This window comes from Empidonax traillii, unplaced genomic scaffold (assembly GCF_003031625.1).
Source record: "Empidonax traillii isolate 1590-97213 ecotype Southwest subspecies unplaced genomic scaffold, ASM303162v1 scaffold609:size479882, whole genome shotgun sequence".
Taxonomy (NCBI): Eukaryota; Metazoa; Chordata; class Aves; order Passeriformes; family Tyrannidae; genus Empidonax; species Empidonax traillii.
Window position 1 is genome coordinate 249,057 of NW_020955802.1, and position 23,491 is coordinate 272,547.

General features: G+C 41.2%; 1 protein-coding gene across 1 annotated transcript in view; it reads left to right on the top strand.

The window, feature by feature from the left end:
- The window catches only part of CD2AP (CD2 associated protein), a 66,051-nt gene that overhangs the window by 8,626 nt on the left and 33,934 nt on the right, over positions 1 to 23,491 (top strand). The window contains exons 3-4 of the mRNA XM_027898627.1: positions 16,276 to 16,429; positions 20,344 to 20,444. Coding sequence (XP_027754428.1) covers positions 16,276 to 16,429; positions 20,344 to 20,444 — 255 coding nt within the window. The remainder of the gene's footprint in view (positions 1 to 16,275; positions 16,430 to 20,343; positions 20,445 to 23,491) is intronic.

A 23,491-nucleotide genomic window follows, 5' to 3' on the forward strand; every position in this document is an offset into this window, starting at 1 on the left:
GTTTTCTTGCCCTTCTGCAGCTGTGGCTTTTATAAACTTGGTTTAAAATGATTTCCACCTTGGCATCTCAGCTGCAGGTATTTTTAACCCTACAGCTGTTCAGTATGTGCATGGCATGGTTGGATATCCTGAATTATGGGGAGACAGTTTTCTGGAAGGCATAGGAGTTTGGAGGAGTGGAAAGGAAGTTGTGCAGAAGAAAGTTATCACTTTGGTTCCATGACAATAGGGGTAACTTTCCTTTTTAGTGCTGGAGCTGAGTGCAGTTATGAGGCTGATCCTGGGAACTTTTTCTTCCGAGATGGTCCGTTTAGAGTGGAAAGCTGTTGTGCAGTGATGAGATGATGGGAAAGCATTAATTGTTAGGGGAGTGAAAGTCATGGGTTTTCTTCAAGGTCAGTTTGATTATAGTCTCTTCTTAAAAGTTAATTTACAGGTAGAGATAGTTCGAAAGACTGTTTCTGGGTTGCAGAACAGTGGGTGTTTTTTTTTCTGTCTCATCCAGAACTGTTCTCATTTGTTGCTGTAGTAGGTTGTTGGATCATACTGCAGGATCTATGAAATGCTGCTATGACCAGGCTGCTGCAAGTACCAAGCCTCAGCAACTAAACTTAAAACACCCCAGCTTGGCCTGGTGTGGTGTTAACACCCTCAAGGTGTGGGTGAAGTGCAGGAGGGAGGTGGAAACAAGCAGAAGCAGGGTTGTACTTCGGCCTTGTGAATGAGGAAGGTCCCTAGAGAAATGGATTTACTTGTTTTCTGCCGTGCCCAGTAGCTTACCACCACCACAACTGGGAGGGGTAATAACAGTAAGGATGCCAAAGAGGGACAAATATTGCCAACTTCTCATGACCCACACAAAAGGGAAAGGAGGATAAAGGTCTGAAGGGCGCAGTGAGAAGGAAAGAGCTGGAAGGACAAGCAGGCCAGGAGGACTGAGGGGCAACTTCATGTGTATGGGGTAGAAATGTAATCAGAGAGGGCACATCGCTGTGGACAGGGTTGCACCAAGTTTTGCAAGTTTGATTGCAAAATTCTGGGACTGTATTTGAATATTTATTTCTTTCTGAAAGGATAGTCTTACTGTCCTGTTATGAGTGTAATTTCATGCATTAAATGGGGATCTGGGCTGAATCCATTGCATGGTTAAATTTGTGGTGGTTTTTTTGGTGCTATATATATATTGGTTTGTTAAGAATTGAACCGAGGCCAGGATATAACCTCTCCACACAGAAATTGGATGGTAAATTGTAATCTGTGCTGATCTGAGAAAGATTAACATTGGAAACTGAAAGTGCATGTGCTACCCACTAGATTGCCTTCATGTGTAAAATATTTAAAAACATAATAAATACGACAGACTAAACTGGGTGCAGATGGACGTGTCTTCTTTTTGAAGGCTAAATGTTATTACAGAAGATAAATGAAGTTCTTATTTTAAAGAAATAAAAGCCTTTGATTTCCATCAACTTCAGGAGAACTGGGGGGAGCTCTAATTCCAGCTAGTTTGGTTTTGCTAGCTTTGCTAGTTTGTCTCTTCTCCATCCTGTCTGAGGGCAGGAAAGGAGCTTGTTGCCTTGGTGCCAGCTGCAACTGGCCTTGGCTGTCAGGCAGCACAAGGTTGGTTCCTGGCTGTTTGAAGGACAAGCAAAATGCCGACAGGAGGATTATTGCTCTGTGCTGCCTGGATATGTTGGATGCCCCAGATTCGGACTATATCACGACTGCTAAAGCAGATCAGTCCCTTCTGCTCCCTCCTGCTGGGCTCTGCTTATACACTGGATTTACTGACATTTTAAACCACTCCTCATGCTTTGACTTTTGCGTGCTTTGACAAATGTGTCTCTTCTGTCTGAGATATGACTAAGTGCTGTCAACTTCAGTTGGAGTTGTTAAAGCAGGAAATAGCTTTTTGATTATGTCTTCCTTTCTTTTTGATTATGTCTTTTTTTTTTTTCCCCCTTAAGTCTTCAAAACATTGCAAAATAATTTTACATAGTGGTAGCAGGTTTATGTTTCGTGTAGTAGTAGCAATTGGGTCTTTGCTGTCAGAATTGCAGCAGAGGAAGCTGAGGCTGTGTTTTCAAATGCGTTATTTTTATTGTACAGTGTAAGTGAGATAAGCACCATACAACTTTGAAATAACTCCAGTGGAGAAGGAAATGTATGGAAGCTTCTTGTGGGTACTGATGAAATGCTGATGCTTGGTACTTTATATCATCTTATGGTAACTTTTTGCTTGGGTTTTATTTGATTCTACCCAAGCATTTTGCCTATTGATCCTGAAGAAGGGTGAGAGCTTGGTGGTGCCTGGATGCTCGTGCCAGCTGGGACCTGGACACTTTCCCAGTCACTTGATGGGTTAACCAGCAGTCTGAGACAGTCTGTCCCAGAAGGTGCAGTCCTTGGTGCTGACTTCCACCTGCATAATTTTGCTTTAAAAGAAAGAGAATAGACAACCTCAGCTGAGAGGAACCCCTTAAAAGCCTCCAAAACATGCTTGGGTATTAGTGTGGCAGTGTCATTGCATTGGATAGGGAGTGGAAGGGATGTAAAGGTTGGGAGACAAATCAGTGGGTGGGATGTCCAGAGCAGTCCTGAAACCAGACCTTTATAGTTGAAAACAAGTAGGTTAAAAAAAAATGTACGAGCAATTACACTGCGTGTTTGTAAAGCTCATTTCCTTGAATTCACTTTTCAGTACTAGGGCTTTTTAAAGATGTTCTGCCTTAATCGCAGTGCTGGGTTTTGGAGTGTGTACCTTTCCAATGTTTTTAACAAAATCTGGTGTGAGATTCCTGTTTGAACTGTGTGCATATCCGTTCTGAGTGGGGTTGGAATATTTGAATTGGAGTTCTTGTTTCTGACATTGTTATTGCCATTTTTCTGCTTCTTCCTGTATGGGCAATTTATAATAAACAACTTCATAAATTCCTGAAAGGAATTAGCAGTGGAAACCTAGCAGACTTTTATTGTTTTCTTTGAGAGTGGCTTTTCCTTTCTAAAATCCATCACAGTGACAAATGTGCACATGTTCATTCACCTGCAGTGCAGGTTTGAGCAATGCAATAATGCTGTTAGTTGGCATGTGTGAAGTTTTTGGATATGCTAAGGCATGTGGAATGTGGAAGGCTTTTTGGCTTTGGGTTGGGTTTTGTTTCTGTTTGTAGACATATATATAATATGCAGGAATTCTTCGCTGAAAATAAAAATCAAGAGTCCAGGCCTCCCCTCTTTCAGGAAATTGCTCAGATCTCCTGCTTTCTCTGGCCAATGAATTTTACCTTTTTTTTTTTTTTTTTTTTCATTTATTTTGACAGAATGGAGTAAGATCCATTTTTGTTTATTTACTTATTTTGAGTAGCTCTGTTCACTCACTCTTGCTTCCAGACACCTGTTGTATTGGTAAGCTGAAAGTGATGATTTGGTGTTCATCCTTCAGCTCATTTTTGAAGGTTTCTGTTCCTTCGTGGTTGAGAAGCTTTTTAAGGACTGAAGTTCCTTGTTTTACTTCGTTTATTGCTATCTCAGTTTTATAACCGGCTCTATTGTGAGTAATAGGCTTTTCACGGTAGTAAAACCAGTTCGATCGTAAGCTCAGGGCAGTAGCTCGGATGAGGGAGGAGCGGCGGGTGGATTAATTAGTAGCTCTCATCATTGAAGTTTGCCAGCAGGCTTTGGGGACATTCTGGCGAACAAACCGGACGCTTCTCCGAGCGCATTTGGGACATGCAGCCCCCCTGGGCCGCCCGCTCAGCGGCAGGGCTGGAGCAGGGAGAGCTTCCTGCCTGCACAGGTGTGTGCAGCTGCTCCCTCTCTAGCGCCGAGCCTGGATCCTTTCCAGGTTAACACGTGAACTTTGCTCACTGTGACATTTTTCTTCCTCCCCCTAAATAAAAAAAAAAAAAAAGAAAGCCCTGCAACACTGGGCGTGTTCGAGCAGATATGTCCTTGGAGGTGGTAAGCTCTGCTTTATTTTCTGTATGTTCTTAACATCGAGTGTTATAAACAGGTTTTCGCGTTTCGGGGTAGTGAATGTGAACAGCACGAATTTAAAAGTTGTTGTTGCAGTATGAGTTTTAGATTTTTTTTTGATACATAGTGTAAATTCTTGGTCTTAGAGCTGGTTTGTGTAATAAAACTACTCGGGCTTGGTTTAGCTTATCTGCCCTTCCGTAGTGCATTGAGATACTTAGAAACTCCAGACAACTATGGGATTTGCATGAAGAATTGGTTTTTCAAAGGATGATTTGTTTTTAGGTGATTCTTTCTGTTCAACTTCCTGGTATATGTGTTTGTGTAAACGCAACAGCCCAAGCCCCTTTCCTTCCCTTAACATCACCCCTAGACCAGCACTTTAGAGTATTAGCACAGCTGATTTACCTTCTTAAGCCTGTCTTTGCTGCCTCTGTCCTATGTTCTCAGTGGTGGGATGCTGTTAAACACCGTGCTGTGAACCAGGGAGAGAAGTTTTGACTGAAAGCTCCTTCAGGCATAGCGTCTTCCGTAATTCCTTTTCAAAAATAGTAAATTGACCTCACCCAGAACTCTAAACAGGGATCATGGAATCAGGATTGCGGACAGGCTCTCTGTTCTAAGTTAATTCTAATCTGGGTGCAGTTAAAAAGTGTAGTAGAATTAATTAAAAAAAGCAGATTAATAGCTAAACTTTTAAACAATTTATATAGGTTAAGCCATAAGCACCTAATGTATTTAAGGAATAGATTAAAATACCTGTTTCCTGCAGTTTGGTGTTTGTTCCTTCAAGTATTCTGTTCAAATTCTTTGCGTCTGGTTAAGGCTTGGAGAAAATAAGATGTGCATCAATTTATCAGTCTTACTGCTCAAATGATATTTCAGTTTGTACAGCCTTTTCCTTTGATTTATTGTTGTTTTGAGGAAACTGTCACTGCAGTGCATTGTGCAGGGAGGTGACACTGAGGAGCTCGGAGGTGCCGTTGCCTTCTCAGGCAGAGCAGGCAGCCCTGCCTGTGAGAGGGCGATGTTTGCTTCGAAGCTGGCAGTTCTTGTTTTTCTGAAACAAAGATTACATGCAAGATTGAAAGCCGTGTGAAGTAATTTCAGTTTCAGTGCTGAATGTATGAGAGAAGCACTGGGTGTAAGGTGGCTCTTTGTCTCCGGGTGAGGAGTGAAGCTGAGAGTGTTCGGGCTCATGCTCTGAGACCTGTTGCCAGCACTATGGTGCCACCCATTGTTCCTGCTGATTTTTCTTCTGGCTTTTGGAGAAAATAAAGCCACTGGAGGAGAGTGTTGTATCAGGGGGTGCCTTCTGGTTTTGCCTGAGCTGCTCCCACTAATCCCGTTTGGGATTTGCAAGAATGGTGATGATGATTCCTATGCTTGTGGGGTGAGAGAAGGGTCTCTGCTAGCCAGCTGGTTTGGCCTGAATAAACAAGGAAACAGTTGTTTTCCAACTGGAATGTCAAGGTAAACAGCTTGGGTGAGCCTTACTTGTGACGGGGAAACTACTGTTTCTCAAAATAATAGTTAAAGAAATCCCAGCATCTGAAAACCTTGGCAGATACATCCAGTGGCTCTAATCTACAGGCATACAGTCACATATGAGTTGTTGTTGGGGTGCAGAGCTCATCATGGATTATTGCTATTCCTGTGACTTTTCCAGTTGAGTCACTGGATTGACTGCTTGGGTTCATACCAGTCAGGCCCTGACCCTGAGAGATCCCTTTGTGAAGTGACTGTATCTGGCATGAAGAGGGGAAGTCTTGATGATGGTTTGAGTTTGCAGATGGTCTGAGACTTCGCTGTTGCTGACACAGCTCTGCCACCACAGCCACTTGTTGGCACCTGTGTGCCAGGTCGCCTTTTTGTATTTTCACTTTGTCCACATAGGAATTTTATTCCCTTGTTGGTGTTGCTTGGGGGTGTGGGAATTTCATATTCCAAGGCAGTATGGGTATGTTGTTTATAAAGAGATAATGCAAGTGATGTGATTATTTGAATTATTTATCTTGATTGACTATTAGATCTGATGCTTTCCTCAAAAGTGAACTATTTAACTGCAGAAGATTTGTTGAAATGATGTGGCCCTTCCCCTGTTCTAGACAAGCAGCTGTGCTTTAAGAAGTTTTAAAAAAACCACTTGTCAAGGAGATTTCAGTTTAGATTTGCGAACTGTATTTTCACTGTAAGAGTAAAAATGTGGGGTGTTGCGAAGTCTTCGATGGCTGAATGTGAACGCAGAATGAGGAAAACACTGGGGCTTCTTGTAGTACTTAGCATTTTAACATATGTTTGTATATTCTGTATGTGAAAATACTGTGTTGTCAAGAGCATGGGAGAAATAGAAAGAGCATCTAAATTTTTACTTAGTGACGTGGTATGGAGGAGAACTTAAGCTGCTGTTCCAAAGGACAGCAGGATATACAGCATGATTAATGACTTGTGTGAACACTGCTTAACATGCTAATTATTCTCTTTCATTTGAGTAATCAGAGTTTTGTGATTGTACACGTGCCTCTTGCTTTTCTAAACGCCAGATCAGCTTGTGATGTTGCTCTGTGGTAACAGCACACTCCTGGATAATCTCCGAGCTGCTCCCATTGGGTGCAGTGGTTTGTATGGGAGGGGCAGCAGGTTTATACATGTAGTTATTCCTGTAGTCACATGAAGCAGTCTGCTCTTTTGTCCTTCCTTATTTAGTTGTTACACTTGATTTGTGCCTAATCTTATAACTTCCTCTCCGAGCAAGGGAGAAAGGCAGCCATTCCCTGGCTGGAGGCTTCCGAACAGGGTGTGCTCCATCAGTTGCAACCGTCACTGAGTAAACTGCACAAAGCTTTGTCGGTGTCTCAGTCAATAATAACTGACTGCACAGGTGCAGGAAACTCACTTTTATGTTTATACTTTCCTTGTGTCCAGAACTCTAAAATATGGCCATAAATATGCTCTCTGGAATTAGCATATGGAGTAAGGCCAAAAGGGTCAGTTATCCAGGTACTGTAACATGTAATGTTTCTTACATCCCGGGAGACTCTGGGAGTGCATTCCAGCCCTCTAATTTTAGTACTTTGCTTTATGCCTGTTCACCCAACACAGCTAATATTAAATCTGTCATTGTACTTTTTTTATGAGGTGGAATGAAGTCGTCTGCATGTGAACTTGACAATAAACCTGCATGAGAGTAGCTCATCTGGACTGTCGCCTCCTAACATTTCCACTTCTTATGAATCTTTTTTTTTTAGATGGGTCATCATTTTGGATGACTTATTCGAATCACTACTCAGCTACTGTAGTGTTTTCAGTATTGAAATTATTTTTGAGTGTATATTGAGTGTTTTCCTTCCTTGAACACTGGGTTTGTCCAGTATTCTGAGCTGATATGAAAGATTATTATGGTAATTATTTTCTGGGCTCAACAAGCTTTTTGGATGCTTTTCACTTGCTAAAAATAATATTTTGGTGTATGTATGTGAGTTTGTTAGCTTTGGGCTTGATGTTACAAACTTCTGCACTGTTAGAAACTGATGGTGGTGGGCCCTGTGACAGAGCTTACAAAACAGGAGCAGAAAGCACAATGCATTTTCAGTAAAAAATGTTAGTTAATGTGTGAATCTTTGATAAAACTTGAACTTTAAACCTGTTATCTCCCCTGAGATTCTGAGATTTATATTTTTAGCCCTTATTTGACATTTTCTTAAGCATTTAATTTTGTCTTGGGCAAGACTTGTGAAGGGGCGTAGATGAGTCAGTGTTTTAACTTGTGGCTGCGAGTGAAGTGCTGGAGGCTTTACAGGGAGCGGAGAGAGATGAATGCCCTGGAAAAGGGGTGCAGAGAAGAAGAACATTGAGCACGACAGAGCGGATGCAGGAAGCCAGGATGATGGTGAGAAGGAACAAGGGATGTTCTGAGTTAAACATCAAAGGGGACCTGCAGTGGTTAATGGATCCCATGTTTCTCTGGACCAGCAGTAGAGGCACTTAACTGATAGAAGGGAAAGAAATGTCTTCCTGTCCTCCTGTGTGAGGGAAGCTGATAAAACACATGTGCTGTAGGAGTGGATCTCTATCTCACCCTCTGCCATCTCTGATTCCTGCTTTCGCTGATCTAAAGCACTGTTTGGGGGCTTATGGTTGACAGGACATTAACTGTTATTCTATAAAACAGTTACAAAATATATAATTAAATTTTCATATATATATATATAAAAGAAAATATGATAGAAAATAAATGCAATCAGCGTTTTAAGATGGTTTTATCTGGCTGTGGACATGGCAACGCCATAAAATATTATTAAGGTATTATTTTTAGAAGTGTTTTAAAAATAACTTTTTTTTTTTAATGGGAAACACTGATTGAAAGATCTGTGCTTCCTCCAGTTACTCCTGTTAATTTGGGATTCTTTGATCTGCTATTGGTAGATGTGGTGAGTTGACTGCTGTGCGTTCTTGCATCTGGGCTTGGGTGTTTTTTTCGCATGTTTTTAGGTCTCTTGTATTTTGCAATTATTAACAAGACTTCATGTCACAATCTGTTTTGACACCTGCTTGGCACAAGCTTTATAGGTATCCAGTTCTCCGTGACAAAATTGAACTATTTATATATATAGAAAATATATGCATGTGTACTAATATATATAATTTGTATCAAGATCTGAAATTCCAAGCCTGCTTCTGCATTCTGTCTGTAGAGATGGGTTTTCCTTAGATAGGAAAATCCAGCTGTTTGTCTGTTCCTGACCTTCAGGTATTACATTTATTCAGTGGCTCAAGTTTGTAAGTCTGAAGAGACTCAGTAAAATTTTTATGTTTCCCAGAGATCCTGCTTACTCCATGTGTTGCATATTGTGAGAAAGAAGTGGTACCTTGCCCGATTGATGACGTTTTTCATCCTACACAGCAAGACAGGATGATTATCTGATCTATATTTAGCGTAGATTATAACACATTTTAAAATGTTGGTAACTTGTTAAACAATGTTACGTGACGTGGGTGTGATTTAATAAAGGCAACGCTGCGGCTCTGTCTGCAAACTGGAGAAGTGTGAGACTGGTTTGAGTCACTTCTGTGGCTAATTATATTTTATTCTTGAGGGAGGAAGTTAGAAATTGCGATTTGAATCTGCAGCAGGCGCAAATGTAAATAATTCAGCCTTTTTCTCCAACCATTTATGAAATTCTACTGTGCACAGAGTCCACTGGTGTCTTCTGGCATCACTTGATGGCTGGGAACTTTGTCTCCCACGACTTTGCATCCTTTCTCATGTTTAAAGAGTGTGAGAACTTCCAACTGAAATGGATAGCTCTGTGTAAAACTCTCATAAGGAATATTTAGAGGGATTTTGAAAGCCTTGCTCAGCTGATGATGGCCTTGGAGCGAGGTGGGCTGTGTTGAGAAGCTACAGCAGGAGTTGCTCCCACAGCGTTGTGTCTGTACATCCTGTGGAAACTACTGGGGATTCATTTCAGCTGGAAACTTTATTCTAACTTCAGTCGGGAATGGAAGTGCCTTTGACTGGGATATGCAGAAGTCAGATTATGAAGCAGTTTCAGTTTTGCAAGAGACAAAGGCAAGGAGTGATGCTGCCTTACTGTTGGTTCAGCCTCACTGTAGGTCAGCACTTAAACCCAGGGATTTACTGTTAAACCGTCCCTACTTCAGCCATAAATTAGGTCCCCAAAAATCGACCCATGACATGTGTTAAAATGTCCAGAAGGTAAATTGTCTTGCAAAACAAAGGTTATCAAGTTTTTCCATTTTTCACATGGTAATTGCTTTCATCTTTTAAGGTGATTTGTTTCCATTTTCAGGAATTAATATTTAATCCTCTAGGGAGTCAGTGGCAGCCTCTGACCTCTCCCAGCTGAGTTCTGCAGGGAGATGGAATCTGCTCTGATCTCTGGAATGTTTCAGGGAAGGAGCTCAGGAGCTTCTCAGCTATTTTGGTTCATAAACTTTCTTGCTCTGTCCCTTTAGTTCATGGAAAGTAATGGGACAGGAATAGCTGCAGATTGCTCATCTTTCTTTTTTTGCCTTTGTTAAATATTTTGCCTCTGTGTGTACCTGCACTGAGAGTGAGAAATCATATTTTGTAGTCAAGGAAGAGACATTGGCAAAATGGAGGGATGAGGGATACCTTAGATTGGAGTGAGTGGGGCTGTAAAAGCTAAAGCTACCCTGTGCCTCCCTGTCTGTTGCCGTAACTAAAACTGTAAACACGAGAGGTAATGGGCGCTTAAATAATTACTTATGTGAAGATTTTTGTATTCCAGGAACTGTGGTGTTTCATTGCACTTGAACAGATTAAGGCTGACAGTATCTCTTCTTCAGGCAGCTGTACAGATTTTTATATGTATTTATATACAGTCACATTTATATGTGCTGTTGTTCAGTGATGGGGTTTTCAAGGCTGTGTCTTGTATAAATGAAACTATTGCCTGTAGATTTATTACAAGCTTCCAATTCCTCCCTCTCCCCTAAAATGACAGGTTCAATTCCAAGTTCCTTATTTTCTGCTTGGTAAAATATGAATCATGATCTTAATTTGCCAGTCCATGAGTTCTTTATTGCTGTTCTGATGGGGATGAGATGAGATAATTGTATGTGGAGGCTCAGGCATTTATCTTTGTATATTCTTCATCTCAGCCTCTTTAGAGATTGAAACCATTTTCTACTTCTTGAGATCTTGCATTAAAATGTACTCAGCCAGTAACAGAAATGCACATTGCTTTTGTACAGGCTGCTGTTATAGTGGAATTAATATAAGAGCTTGAAAGGTGATTGTTCTTTTGTATAATGCCGTAAACAGGAGATGGGCAGCTCAAGTCTTAATGTTTATACTTGAAGAATCCAGCTAAGGATTGAGATTCGTTGGATAATGAACGTGCCTCTGCCCTATAATTCAGCAGTAGAATTCATATTTTTAACTCACGGCCCTTCAGATGAACTGACCTGCTTTCTGCATCTCCACTGCCTCGCTGATCTGAGTGCTCTTGGCTTCTGGCGAGGGAAGTGGGGGGGATCCAGCTGTCCATGCTGGAGCGATGGGTGGGCGAGTGGCTGATGGTGGGAAGGCAGCTCCTCCCTCGCCTCCAAAGTAGGTCAGGACCGCCCCCTTATTTGCTTATTTTAATAGGCATCATAAGGCTGTGGATGAATTTAAATGCGTTGGATTTTTGTCTTCATATAAAGAATAGTTCTTGCTTCACATATTGCTGTACCTAAATGGTTTTGAGGTTTTTATATGTAAACATGCATTTCCCTGAGGAATTGTTAAACTATGACAGGTGCAATTAAAGCAACGGCCCCTTAAGATCACCCCAATCTTTTTTTTTTTTTTTTTTTTTTGCTGTTGAGATAAATTTATACTCGTTTTTGCATACCAGCCTTTAGTGATTTCAGCAGATTTAAGTGTTGCAAAACACACGTTTAGAGGAGATTATGAAAACTTCAGACCTTTATGACTAGTGCTGTAGTTTGTGACAGAAGAAGTGGGTGGTTACTTCCCAGTTGAGCATGTTTCATGCCAAGAGACAGTCTGTATTGACCTTGTACTGCCAAGTCATAAATGCTTAAAATCTGTGCTGCTAATGGAAACACTGACAAGGCCTTGAACTGCAGTGGACTATCATAATAACAATATTAAAATTTCCAGCTGCAGTTAATGTCAGGTTTTCATTTTGGTTTTGCTGGCTGGCAGCTGGCAGAAGCCTCGTCTCAGAACAAGCTGAAGCATCCTGGAGTGTTTTGTTGGTATTGTCACAACACAGACTCTCTCTGATAGTTCGGTTATACGAGGCTGACTTAAAACCCACCAAAAAAAACAAAGAAAGAAAATTGCCTTACTTGTGAAGGCAATGAATAGGAGTCTTGGGCATGTTCAGGTTGGGTGTAGTGACAGCTCAGTCATGAGACCTGTGGGCAGTGTCATTTTCCAACCACTGAACTTGAAGCAAGCTGTTAGAGCAGAGATGTAAGAATTGAGACTCTTATTAACGCTATTAATGGGGTATTTATTGATGTTTACATTGATTAGTGTCAGTTTTCAGAGATCCAAACTGTATTGTTTAGAAATTACTTCCTCTGTGAAATCTTCACATGTCCAAAAGGTCAGAGTCATAGTGATGATACCCAGGATGAAGTTGCTGGGGAGAGTGGTGGGTGTGTATGTCAGAGGATCCTCTTGTGTGCTTTCAAAAATGAATTTTGGAGCATTTTCCTGCTATTAGAGCACTGATGTGAACTACGGATTATGCTGTAGTAGACTTATGTGCAGGTGTGGAGACCAGGAATTCCTGAATTTGCTTTGATGTGGTTTGATTTTAATGTGGTTTTTAATGCCCTGAGGAAGGGTAATTAATGTTGCAGTTCCTCTTTAACAGGAAAAAAAAAATAGTGCTTGCTTCACAAGAAAGTTTAAAGGATAGTAGGTTAAATATGGAAGAAGTATTTGTTGACTTATCCATGCCTTGCTTGCTAACTACTTATATGGTTCTTTGTCAAAACTAGACTTACCACTGTCTGCTGTGGCAGGACCCTGTTGTGTGATTGTTACACATCTTTTCGTTGTAAATCTAATGGATTTGCATCTCTCTGCTACTGTTTTTGTCACACAGTCACCCTGAGTTTTTCTTTGCAACCTCTTTCCTTTTGTATGCCTTGGAGTAGGATGGTTTCTCTTAACTATGTATCAAAGTTCAGCTTTCATGTCTTGTCTGTATTAGGAAAGTCTGATGTACCAGCCTTTCCCAGTGTCTGATTGTTCTTTCTGGTTTCTCCTGATGAAATTCTTCATCGGTAAATCTTCAGCCTTTGAATCTGGTTGCAAGATTTTCTGCAAGATGTAATGATTGCTCAAAGAATTATTTTAGACTCTATTTTTAAATTTAATCCAGTATAGTTTCTGTTAAAATTAACCACTGTCTTGTGTCAGACCTTTGAGTATTTCCTACCTGTCACCGCTCGATTACTGACTCAAACCTGGCGAGAAAGGCACTCCAGCATTCCTCCTTTTGGTTTTGGGTCGTTGGACTTTTGTAGTGGACACTGCTTTTGCCTCAAATCATTTCCTGTTGTTTATAATTTATCTATTAGGTTGCTGCTTTTGATGCTAGTGCTGGACTTAAAAGTATATGTTCTCTTTAATTCAAATTATTGCTTACTCTGATCTTACCTCACAGAGTGTTGTAACATTTGGAAGTGTGCTGTTTTGCTTTTTTATTTCTTCTAATAAATTAAAAAGAAAAAGAGGGAGGTCATGCTTTTGACCAAAGTGCCTGTGTAAGGCTTCCCCAGTTCCTTTTTGCAGCTGTGTGCTTTTTACAGTTATTGAAGCAGCTGCTTCTGAAACCTTGTGCAAAGTGCAGAGTTGGGGAAGCAATCTGGAGCGGATTCCTCACTGGAAGTGCCATGACTGGGGAGCTGGTGAATTGGAAGTTCCTGGAGCAGCTTGGAGATTTTGGAGGCTGTATAAATCACATAGCAGAAGATTATAATTTTAAAAATCCAGGGGCAGAAGCACTTCAGGCAAGTTTCCAAGGACCAGTATGTTTTCCCAATGAGCAGAATGGCCCTAACAGTAAGGCAGCTAAAAGGGTGTTTTGGAGGTGGCAAATGTTTCAGCTGTAGCCAAATTTAATGGCTTATCGTTTATCAGACTTGCAGGTAACTGGCTGAAAAACAAGATGAGAATGACAAAGTCTTTGAAATGTGAAATATCTGTTCAGATGGGAAGTGGACAGGATGTTCTGCTATCCTGGAGGGTTGGGGTTTTTTTTTGTTTGGGTTTTCTTTTTTCTTTTTTTTTTTCCTTTTGGATTTGGAAGATGGGATCTCAGCACAGCTGAGATCTCCAGGGCAGAAGTCACTGCTGGTAAAGGAGAGTAACAGCAGGAACTACTTGACTGTTTTCTGAAAAACCTTTTTTATGTCATGTAGATGAGTGGGAAGAAATACTGTGCTGTGTGTAGTTTTGTTTATTTTACTTGCTTTGCTCTTTTGAGAAATAGGGAGGTGCTTTGGTCTTTTTGACTTTAGGTTTGTAGTATCTTTGAAAGCATCATTAGGTTTTCAGACCTGCTGAGTTTTCCAGCTGGACAGCTGCAGTGGGTGACCTGGGCTTTAATGTTCCAGAAAGCACCAGCAAGGTCCTGGGCAATATGTTTCTGCTATTTTTGGCACTTCCTCGATGTGTAGGTTTTGTTGTCCTAAAGCTCATGTTTAAGAGCTCACACAACATGGAGTAAGTGTGTATCTATGCCTTGCCAGTATTGTTTTCAGTTATTATTAAAGATTTTATTGCTGCTACCTCTGCATTAAGTAGTGGAGCTGTCAACCAGTGGCTACTGATGGTGGATGCAGGAATTGTTCTGAAGTAGATCACAAAAAGCTGCAAAGTGCTAATGGGTGTTTGCTTTCCTCTAGACATTGTAATTCTGTGGTGGTGGGAAAGCTGATGGGCTTTGAGAGTCTTGCTAAGCGCACAGATGTGTGAAATTCAGTGAATGTAACACGCTTGGGTTTTCAGAAAGTGTTTGATAAAAGTTCTCCATCAAGTTATTGAAGGAATAAAGTTGCTATGAGACTGAATGAAAAATTCCTTTGTGGATTGGAAGATTCTTTGTAAACAAAGGACTTACCAATGACTCCTGACAATAGAGGAGAGTCTCTAATGGGATCTCCTGGAGCCAGTTGTGGTAGTGTCTTTGTTCAGCACCTCTGGTCTTCTGGAGAGGGGATTTAACAGTGGACACTCCCATTTTGTGAGGGCTGTTAAACTCTAATGTAGTTCAGTGCCATGCTGATGGCAAGGAGCTGAGAAGACAAAAAGAGGGAGCCAAATGCCAAGTGATGTGTGTAGGAAAAGCTTATCCATGTCATGGAACTGCCAGTTGCAAGGTGAGCATCAGCTCACAAATATGTGGTAGTGTCGCTTTCAGTTCTCTGAACTCCTCAGCTCACGGGGCAGTGACAGCCCAAAACACCAGCAGAATGCCAGGGGTCATCAGTTCACTTGACTCTGGGATAGACAAAGGCCCCTGGATAGGTGGGGAAAGGGATGGATCAGCTGTCTGACATGAGGCTGAGGGGGCTGGGACTCTTCAACTGAGAAGGCAAAGCCAAGGGGAAATACGGTCCAAGTTTACACAGCCATGGAGGTTGTGACAAACGAAATTCAGTGATGGGGAGAACACCCTGGGGAGCTAGTAAGGTGTCAGCCTAGAGCAGATGGGAGAGGGAAGCTTCTTTATGTAGCAAAATCTGGTGTCTATCCCCAAGAATGCTGGGGAGGCAAACAGGCCCGTGGGTGCCGAAAGGGGTTAGACAGGGCCAGCTGCAGACATAAAAAGGAGATATATCTCCCTAATGAAGCCCTTATGGGTGCTCTGGGAATGTGGGAGGATCTGAGTTGCAGGATAGCTCTGGGATTGCAGTCTCTGGGATTGCAGTCTCTGGGAGCGTGTTCTGCACTAGATGGGCCATTGATCCGCCTTAATGGATTTCTTGTGCAAAGTAGTGGTTTCCTTCTCCCAGAGTGTCTGTTCTCCGCTGGAATCTCGCTTAATGAGCTGATGTGAGAGAGTAACTGCTGCGTACTCTGCCTTTTTATCAAGAACTGATGCTTGCTTTTTTATAGGCTTCTTAGTCTTGATTGGCACATTCAATTCCAGGGTTAACATCCTAATTTAGAAAGATAGAAAGGTGGAAGACAATTACCAGAGAAATTATGTCTCTGTTATTTTCCTCCTACACCTTTGCCCTCACTTGCTCCTGCTGTTTCTTGTGTCTCACTTTCTTCTCCACTCTTTCAGCAATGCAACTGCATCTTATCTGTAAACACCTTGGAGCTTCCTGAGGCAGAGATAATTGCCTAATATCATTTTGTGTAATAAATTATTTTATTGCCCTGCCCTATGGGTCTGCCATTGAAGTAATATTTTTATGTTTATAAATGTTTTCAAATATGAGCTCTGACATGAGACTTGTAATACAGGACTTCTGGGCTCGAAGCTACTTTTCTTAGAGTTGGAGTAGATGGCTAAAATGCTGCCCCTGTTTCTGAATTTTCTTAGCACATCAGCTCACCTTTTTACTAACATGATTGTATGAAAGGATCAAGTTTATCAAGGCCTTTGCTATATTTAGTTGCAGGATACCATGATTTTTGAGTATAATATGTTGTTATACCTGAAATGGTTAAGTACCTGAAATCTGTTAGTCTGTTGAATGCCTGTCTAAAATCACTGACCCCTTGAGTAATTTAAGTGGCCTCTCAGTCTTTTAAATCTCTTGTTTCAGGAAGTTAAGAAGGATGTAGAGCCCAAGGATGATGCTGTACCACTCAGGAGGGAGAAATCTGGCAATGTAGCCAGTCTTGTGCAGCGGATGAGCAGCTATGGGCTTCCAGCAGGAGGATTTCAGCCTCATCCCCCATCCAAAGGATTCAAGAAGAGTATGTAGTCCTTCCAGTTCCTTCAATTGCGTAAGCTTCTGACGGGCTTTTAAAAAATGAACATGAATTATTTAATGCCTGACTTAGTTTTAAGGTTATATGGAAAACTAGAAGCATAAGGGGAAAAACTGATTCAAAGCCAAGTTTTACCTGTGGATGTATGGGCAGAAAGCTTATATGCAGGTTTTAAGAGCAGTGATAGGGATGAATTTTCTTGGGAACAGGATTTAGACACCTTCCAGATGCCAGAGAGCTCTGTAACTTCATGTGAGCTCTGCTTGTGTTATCAATGACATAATTATGAATGAGAATTGCAGGCCTTTTCATGATAATCAAAAATATCTTCCTGTGGTCTTTTTAAAAGAAGTATTAAACATGAAACTCTGTTAAAAATTCAAGGGTTTGTGACAAGGGAACTTTCCAGAGTTCAGATTCCTCAGGGCAGACCTGCTTCTGGTGTGAAATAAGGTGGAGTTGGTGGTGTCTAAACAAAATTAGTGGTTTTCCTTTTGTTATTAACAGCAACCCTCAGGATGGTCAGGAGCTCAGTGTTGTTGCCTCTGTGTCTGTGGTTTCTGTGTTTTAATGCCAGTTTTTAAATCATGGTGACCAAAATGTAGAGCAGAAAATTTGCCATTCCCTGCATCCAGCAGATTGACCTGTGATTTGTATTGGGACTTATCAGTCTCTTATAAGACATTGCTCTGAATTACTCTGGCTTCCTCTCTCTTACAAGGGATTCAAGGCTTTTATGATTTAAGCTTGCTTTTTTAAAAACAAAGCATTCAGGACCTTACTGTTTTTGGTGTGTTTATGCTTTGAGATTTTGCCCATAAAAGGAAAGGAGCAACTGGTTGTCTTTGAAAGCCCTGAAATGAGACTACCAGATTTATGAATTTCTGGATACATTGTTCTAGGCAACTAAGGGTTCAAAATTACTTTTTAGTGTCTCTCGATCTGCGTGTGCTTATTGGCAACACCAGTATGTGCCTGTTCGATGTTTACATCAGCAGGCTTTGGAAAAATCTAGCCTGAAGGATTAAGGCTGTTCCTGGATAAATGCAGCCAGGCTCTGGAAGGGAATAAACATGATCCTTATGGGTCCTCCTAACTCAAGATATTCTAGGATTCAGTGAACATAATCTGATACCAGTTCAGCTGCCAGCTACTTGTTTTGGTCTCCCTAACCCTGGAATGATCCCGGATCTCATGTCTCATCCTCATGCTGGTGGCTGTAGCCAGGGTAATAGGTACAACTTGCTCTCCAGCTCCATAGTGCTCTAGCTAGTCTCTTCTTTCTGGAAGAAAATGATGTTCCAGCACGTTCCTTTAGGGATACAGTTGTTTACTTGGTGCAGTGACAGTCTTCATTTCCATTTTACTTGCTGTTCCCTTTTTCTTGAAAGGTTGTTTAAACAGCTCCAGCAGATCCTGTTTGCTCTGTGCCTGGGCAATCACTTGCATCCTTCAAAAGGTTTTCAGAGCTTAGTTGTCTTTTTCACTTCCAGTTCCTCACCTGGTAAAATGAGGTTTATAATGCTAAAGAAACCCTTAATTTTTTTTAATAGCAGGTTTCTGTGTGCAGTGAGGCAGGTTATCTGTGCCTGCTCAGGTCCTTGTGTTGTTCTCATGCGCACCTCCTGCTGAATTCAGGTATTTTGTGTCAGGTGGGTGGTAAGCTGCAGGCAGAATTCCCATCAGTTAGATGTCTGCCTTTCTTCAGCAGAAGGAAAACACGGAAGGTGGGGTGACTGCAACAAAGGGCTAAATTTGGTTTACCCTGTACAAAACAAACAAAACCTGAAGCCAGACAAGTTGTTTTGGAAAGGGACAGAATTGCCTGCAGGCTGCCAACCCAGCAGTCCTGCAGCACCACTTGAAGCTGGAGTGTTGTTTCCTGAGTTGAACTGGTTACCTTAAAATCACAGAATATCCTGAGTTGGAAGAGACCCACCCATCAGGATAATTGAATCCAGCTCCTGGCCCTGCACAGGACGTCTCAAGAATCACACAATGTGCCTGAGAGCGTTGTCCAAATGCTTCTTGAACTCTGTCAGGGTTGGTGCTGTGACCACTTCTCTGAGGAACCTATTCCAATGCCCAATCACCCTCTGGGTGAAGAACCTTCTCTTAATATCCAGCCTACACCTCTCCTAAAACAGCTTTGTGCCATTAACTTTCCTAGGTTAGTCTTGGGATTTTCAAAACTGGAAGGCAGTACTTCCTAAACTGGGTCTCACTGGAAGCATACCTTGGGTGAGGAAGAGTTCTGGATGTGAAATGCATCCATGGGTTTGTTTTCTCCCCCATTTAGGTAGAATTACAGCATTAAAATGGAATGCTGAGATCAGATTTATACCAAATGGCTGTGACTTTTTAATTTGCCTTTTTTTGGTATCAGTTAATCTCCTACAAAGGAGGAGCCCTGAAAGCGCTGCAGGAGGCAGTAAAGGCCAGTGAACCGTTTATTGCAATTACTGTAAACTGAACAATCCCTCTGGGCTGATGCATGAGCTCTAGTGGAGGCAAAAGAAGGGGGTATTATGTGGGCAATTATGTGTTATTAGAAATAACCCACAGAGTTTCATATGCCTGATTTATTTGCACAGGTCATATACCAGCATGTAGAAAACTCTTGGTTTGGTGAGGCCTCCCTTGGAAATTTTAGATGCAGAATATTGCTCAGATGTCTGGCATGTTTTGTACTGAGAATACTGGGTGTGGCTGTCTTCTAAATATCTGACTTTGGACTTTCAACACTGCTATAATAAGACAAGGATCAATCTTGGAGGCAGTATCTGTGTTTTGAAATGTTTTTACACAGCTAATTTTAATCGTTGAAGCTTCAGTGTGAAAGGAGTACAAAGTATGGGAGAAAGTGTGGAAATTATACAGCTGCTGTGAGCTTAGGCTTTACCACGTCAAGCTTTTGATTCATATTTTCATTTAAACTGAAGCAGATTGCTTTTGAGGAGGATAGAGAACGTGTGCGGGTCATAGCTCAGGATGATAATTGCCTTCAAAAGTGTGCTGGCTGCTCTGCTGTGGGAAAGGTCTGAAGGCATGGCCTCTTGTTTGAAGGAGAAATGCATAAACTCTCTGGGTTCAGCAGCAGCATCACTCCAGGATATGTGCACAGTAATTAGGCAATGTGGGTTCACGCTGCTGTGGCCGGAGGGGTTGTTGGAAGCCGCTTCAATGCTCCCCCATCTCGGGATGTCATTTTGTCTTTTTAATGCCTGCAGAGCTTTAATGATATGTGGCAAACATCTGAAGATTGCACTTAATTTTAATTTTGCTTTTGTCAAACACTGCTAATTGATGCTGAGTTTGAATTCCTTGATTCCATGCTGGCACTGAGAAAAGGGAGATTTTTTGCATTCACAGATTTAAATGAGCTTGGATTTTGAAATATGAGCCCAGCAAATGTTGGCATTACCTCAGAGCTGTGGTTAGCAAGGTTTGTGTTGGAGGGCAGAAGGGCTATCAGTTCACAACAAAAGGTGTCACTGCTTTCAGGATGGCTTGAAGACCGGAGGCTCAAACTTGCATGTTTTCTTCAAAGCGGGTGCTAACTGGAAGCAGCTGTCATTCCTGCAGATTTTGATCAGGAAATAGCTTGAAAAATTGTAGTGGGGATTTACCTGACTCTTGAGTCAACACGTTTTCAGACATTGTTGGTAATTAGCGATACAGTGTTGGAATTTTGTCTGCCTGTTCTCAACCTCCGCCTAAGTGGTGGCTCGATAGACTAACATGACAAAACAAACTGGAAAACCATCATCAAAAGCAGTGTAGCTTTTTGGGATGGCTTATGGGTCTTCTGGTCGGATTGGGTCCTCAGGAGCTTGAGTGTAGGAAAGACTGGTCTTCCTTTATGGGTGTTCTTACTTGTGCTGTTCCCCTCGGCTCAGGGTCCAAGAAGCGTCAGTGCAAAGTGCTCTTCGAGTACATCCCGCAGAACGAAGATGAGCTGGAGCTCAAGGTGGGGGATGTGATCGACATCAACGACGAGGTAAGAGCTTTTTTGCAGAGCTGATCATCTCTTTTATGTGCCAGAAGTCAAATTGATTTTTTTTTTGGCTGATTGCTTGGTTTGCAAGCATGTTGGAAAAAACAGCATGGGAAAAGTAGTGTTTTTGCAGCTAAAGCTATTAGTTTAGGAGTTGTTTGTCTAAGGATCTAATCCTAAATCAATGCATACTAGATGTTTATGGGAAGTATTTGATCATTACAGCAATAATTTGGGGTCTGTAGCACAGATTCATTTTTTGAAAGGCTTTTACAGATCTTTGGTCCCGTGTGATTGTTATTTTTAGAATGATTTTGCTGAAACTGTTGGACCAGTTGCCTTTAAGTCGACATACTCGAGCTTGGTTTAGGTGAATGTTATTTGACCTGATTATCCAGTTTTATGCTCTCTTGTAAGCACATTGAAGTATTGAACTACCACTACCAATATTCAGCACAGAAACCTGTAGCTGTAGTGCAATACACTTCATTTACCCCACTTGCAGAATAATATGGAACATACAAATGCACTCAACAGCATGTTACTATTTCTGTTGCCTCCTTTTTCCATTGGATAAGAAATACAGTTCAAGATATCTCAGTGTTCCAACTTTGGCATTGGCCCCATGTGACTGAGGACAAGGGGTTTGGGGTGGGCTTTTTTTAATCTGTTCCTACCTATGTGCCTCCTTGATATCTTTTCCAGTCAGTAGCAACTTGGGTTGTGGGAAGCTTTTGAAGAGAGTTCTAGTGCTCACCTGGCAGTTGCCAAGAAGGACATTTTCATTCTCCTAGCAGGGGACAAGCTATGTCTTTAGATGCATTTGCACCAGTAGAATTTGATATCTTTGAGTAAAAAGAGCGAGTGACTTGTGAAACCTGCTCACTAAACTCAGTTTCATAAATACCATTGTGTGGGCGTTTGTAAAGGAGTGTTCCTGGGTAACCTCAGCAGTTTAATTTGTGGATGTTGCCTGTACTAGCAGTCATGACAGAATAAACAGAATAAAAAAATCAAGGCATTTCCTCATCTGGTTTCTTAAGGAAATTTTTTTTTATTGGTCCTCATTCTTACTCCTCTGCTAATGATTTTAAAATACGTGTTTGTAGTACCCAGTCTTCACTACTTCTAAGAAAAACTGCTAAGAAAATTTTTAGGCAGATGCTACTAGGTAGAAAAATACTGCAGCTTACTATGAGCACAGAGCTGTTTGCACACTGTTTTTGTGGTGATGTAGAATAGACCTGGCAGGTGTAGACTAGGTCTGTCTGCTTCACAAAACTGTACTGATAGACCAGAAATGTGAAGAATGGTAGAAAATACTGTCCATTGGTTGTGCTCTATCCTGGGGGAACTTGTCTTCACTACGGTCAGATGATTCATTTCCATATATATATGTGTTTATATATATAAATATGCAGGTAACTTGAAACTTTACTTCAAGGAAAGATCATTTGGTTACCTCTTTATGGGAAAAATATGGTAAAATGAGCTTCATTTCTACATTACCTGAGAATAATTCAGTATTTAGTCCTTGAGTTGTTTTTGTAAATTATGTCCTTAAAAATGACACCACTGATTGTGAAATCGAAGGTGGAGGCAGATGGGTTCAGAAATTAAATTACTAAGAGTGAGGAGAGCCTTTAGGGAAGAAGAGTCTTGTGCTGTGTGCTGGCTGATTCCACAGGGTTTCTTATTTATAGAACTTGTGAGTTTTACATGTGAAAAAAATGTATAGAGTGCATGTGATAACTGTATCATTTCTGTGAAACATTTGTTTCTCTTTTATATCTTCCCCCCGCTCTCTGTCAGAAGCAGCACTAAACAGCAGATTTATTTTTGTAGTATTGTATTTTTAGTGTTTGCCTACTGGTGTAAGCAAGCAAAATAAAATTTCATCTAACATCATTAGTGAAGTTTTTGTTAAAAAACCCCGAACTATATTGGCAAAGCTGCTTGTTTCAACCTTTCTCCTTGTGTTTTGTTGAGAAGTCTTGAGCTTTTTGATAGAAACAAGTTGATGGGATTCACACTAAAAGAGTTCTGCTGTGTGTACCAGAGCTGTACCTCCCTCTTGTGGAAATTGTATCACCCAGTAAGATTTTGAAATGGAAGGTTGGGAAATTGTCATCTGTGTTGCTGGCACCGACAGATGTGCAGATGTTCTCCACTGAAGCGTGTAGAATTTCTTAAGATAATTTTTTTTATGTCGATTAAAGATACAAACTATATTACCAGAAAAAATATATAGTCATTTAAAGGCAGCGTGCTGAGGAGGTTGAAGTTGAAGCAAGTGTGCTCAAGAAAAGTTTGTTTTGTTGCTGAGTGTCTCTGAACTGGCATCTCTGCATTACAACTCTGCAAAGTGCTTTGCTGACCATATTTCTTGGCAGAAGAAGAAAGGGATGCTCAAGCTGTTTCTGTATCGTAAGCATTAAAAGTCCCTTTCTCCAGGCTCCTGGGTGTAGTCTGGGTGAGTCAAGGCATTTGTGTTTTAGGTTTCTATCATGTGTTATGTAAAGCTTGAGGTGCCAGAGCCTGGGCAGCACTTGCCAGTAATCTGTGCTTAAAATCTGTTTCAGAGGACCGACCTCTGAGGTTGAACCATGCACAGCAAAGCTCTGTTTGAGCACCAGGATGCCTTTAAAAATAACAGTGCTGTTTTCATTGCCTGCCTCTGCACTGCCAGGTTCTGGATATGCTTTGCTTGCCTGGAGGTGGGTTGATGTTTAAAACTGTGCCTGTGTGTCAGGCGTAGTGACCTACAAAACAAGGCTAAAAAAAGGCAGTGTAAACAACTGCTGTTTGGTTTGCTTCTTTTTCTTTCCCTGTTGCTTTTCTTTCTTAAAAACAGCTTTCCAGCCCGAAAACAAGGCAACTGAAATGAAATATTTTGAAAATTTATCTAAATTAGAGTTTTCAAGTAGTACTCATTAGGTAAATAGATTGTATTTATTTAAGACATTTTGAAAACTGTTCATAAATTGGAATAGTACGATTCTTAGTCTGTTGGCATTGTTTTACCCTGTCACCTCTGCATGCCCAGTTTT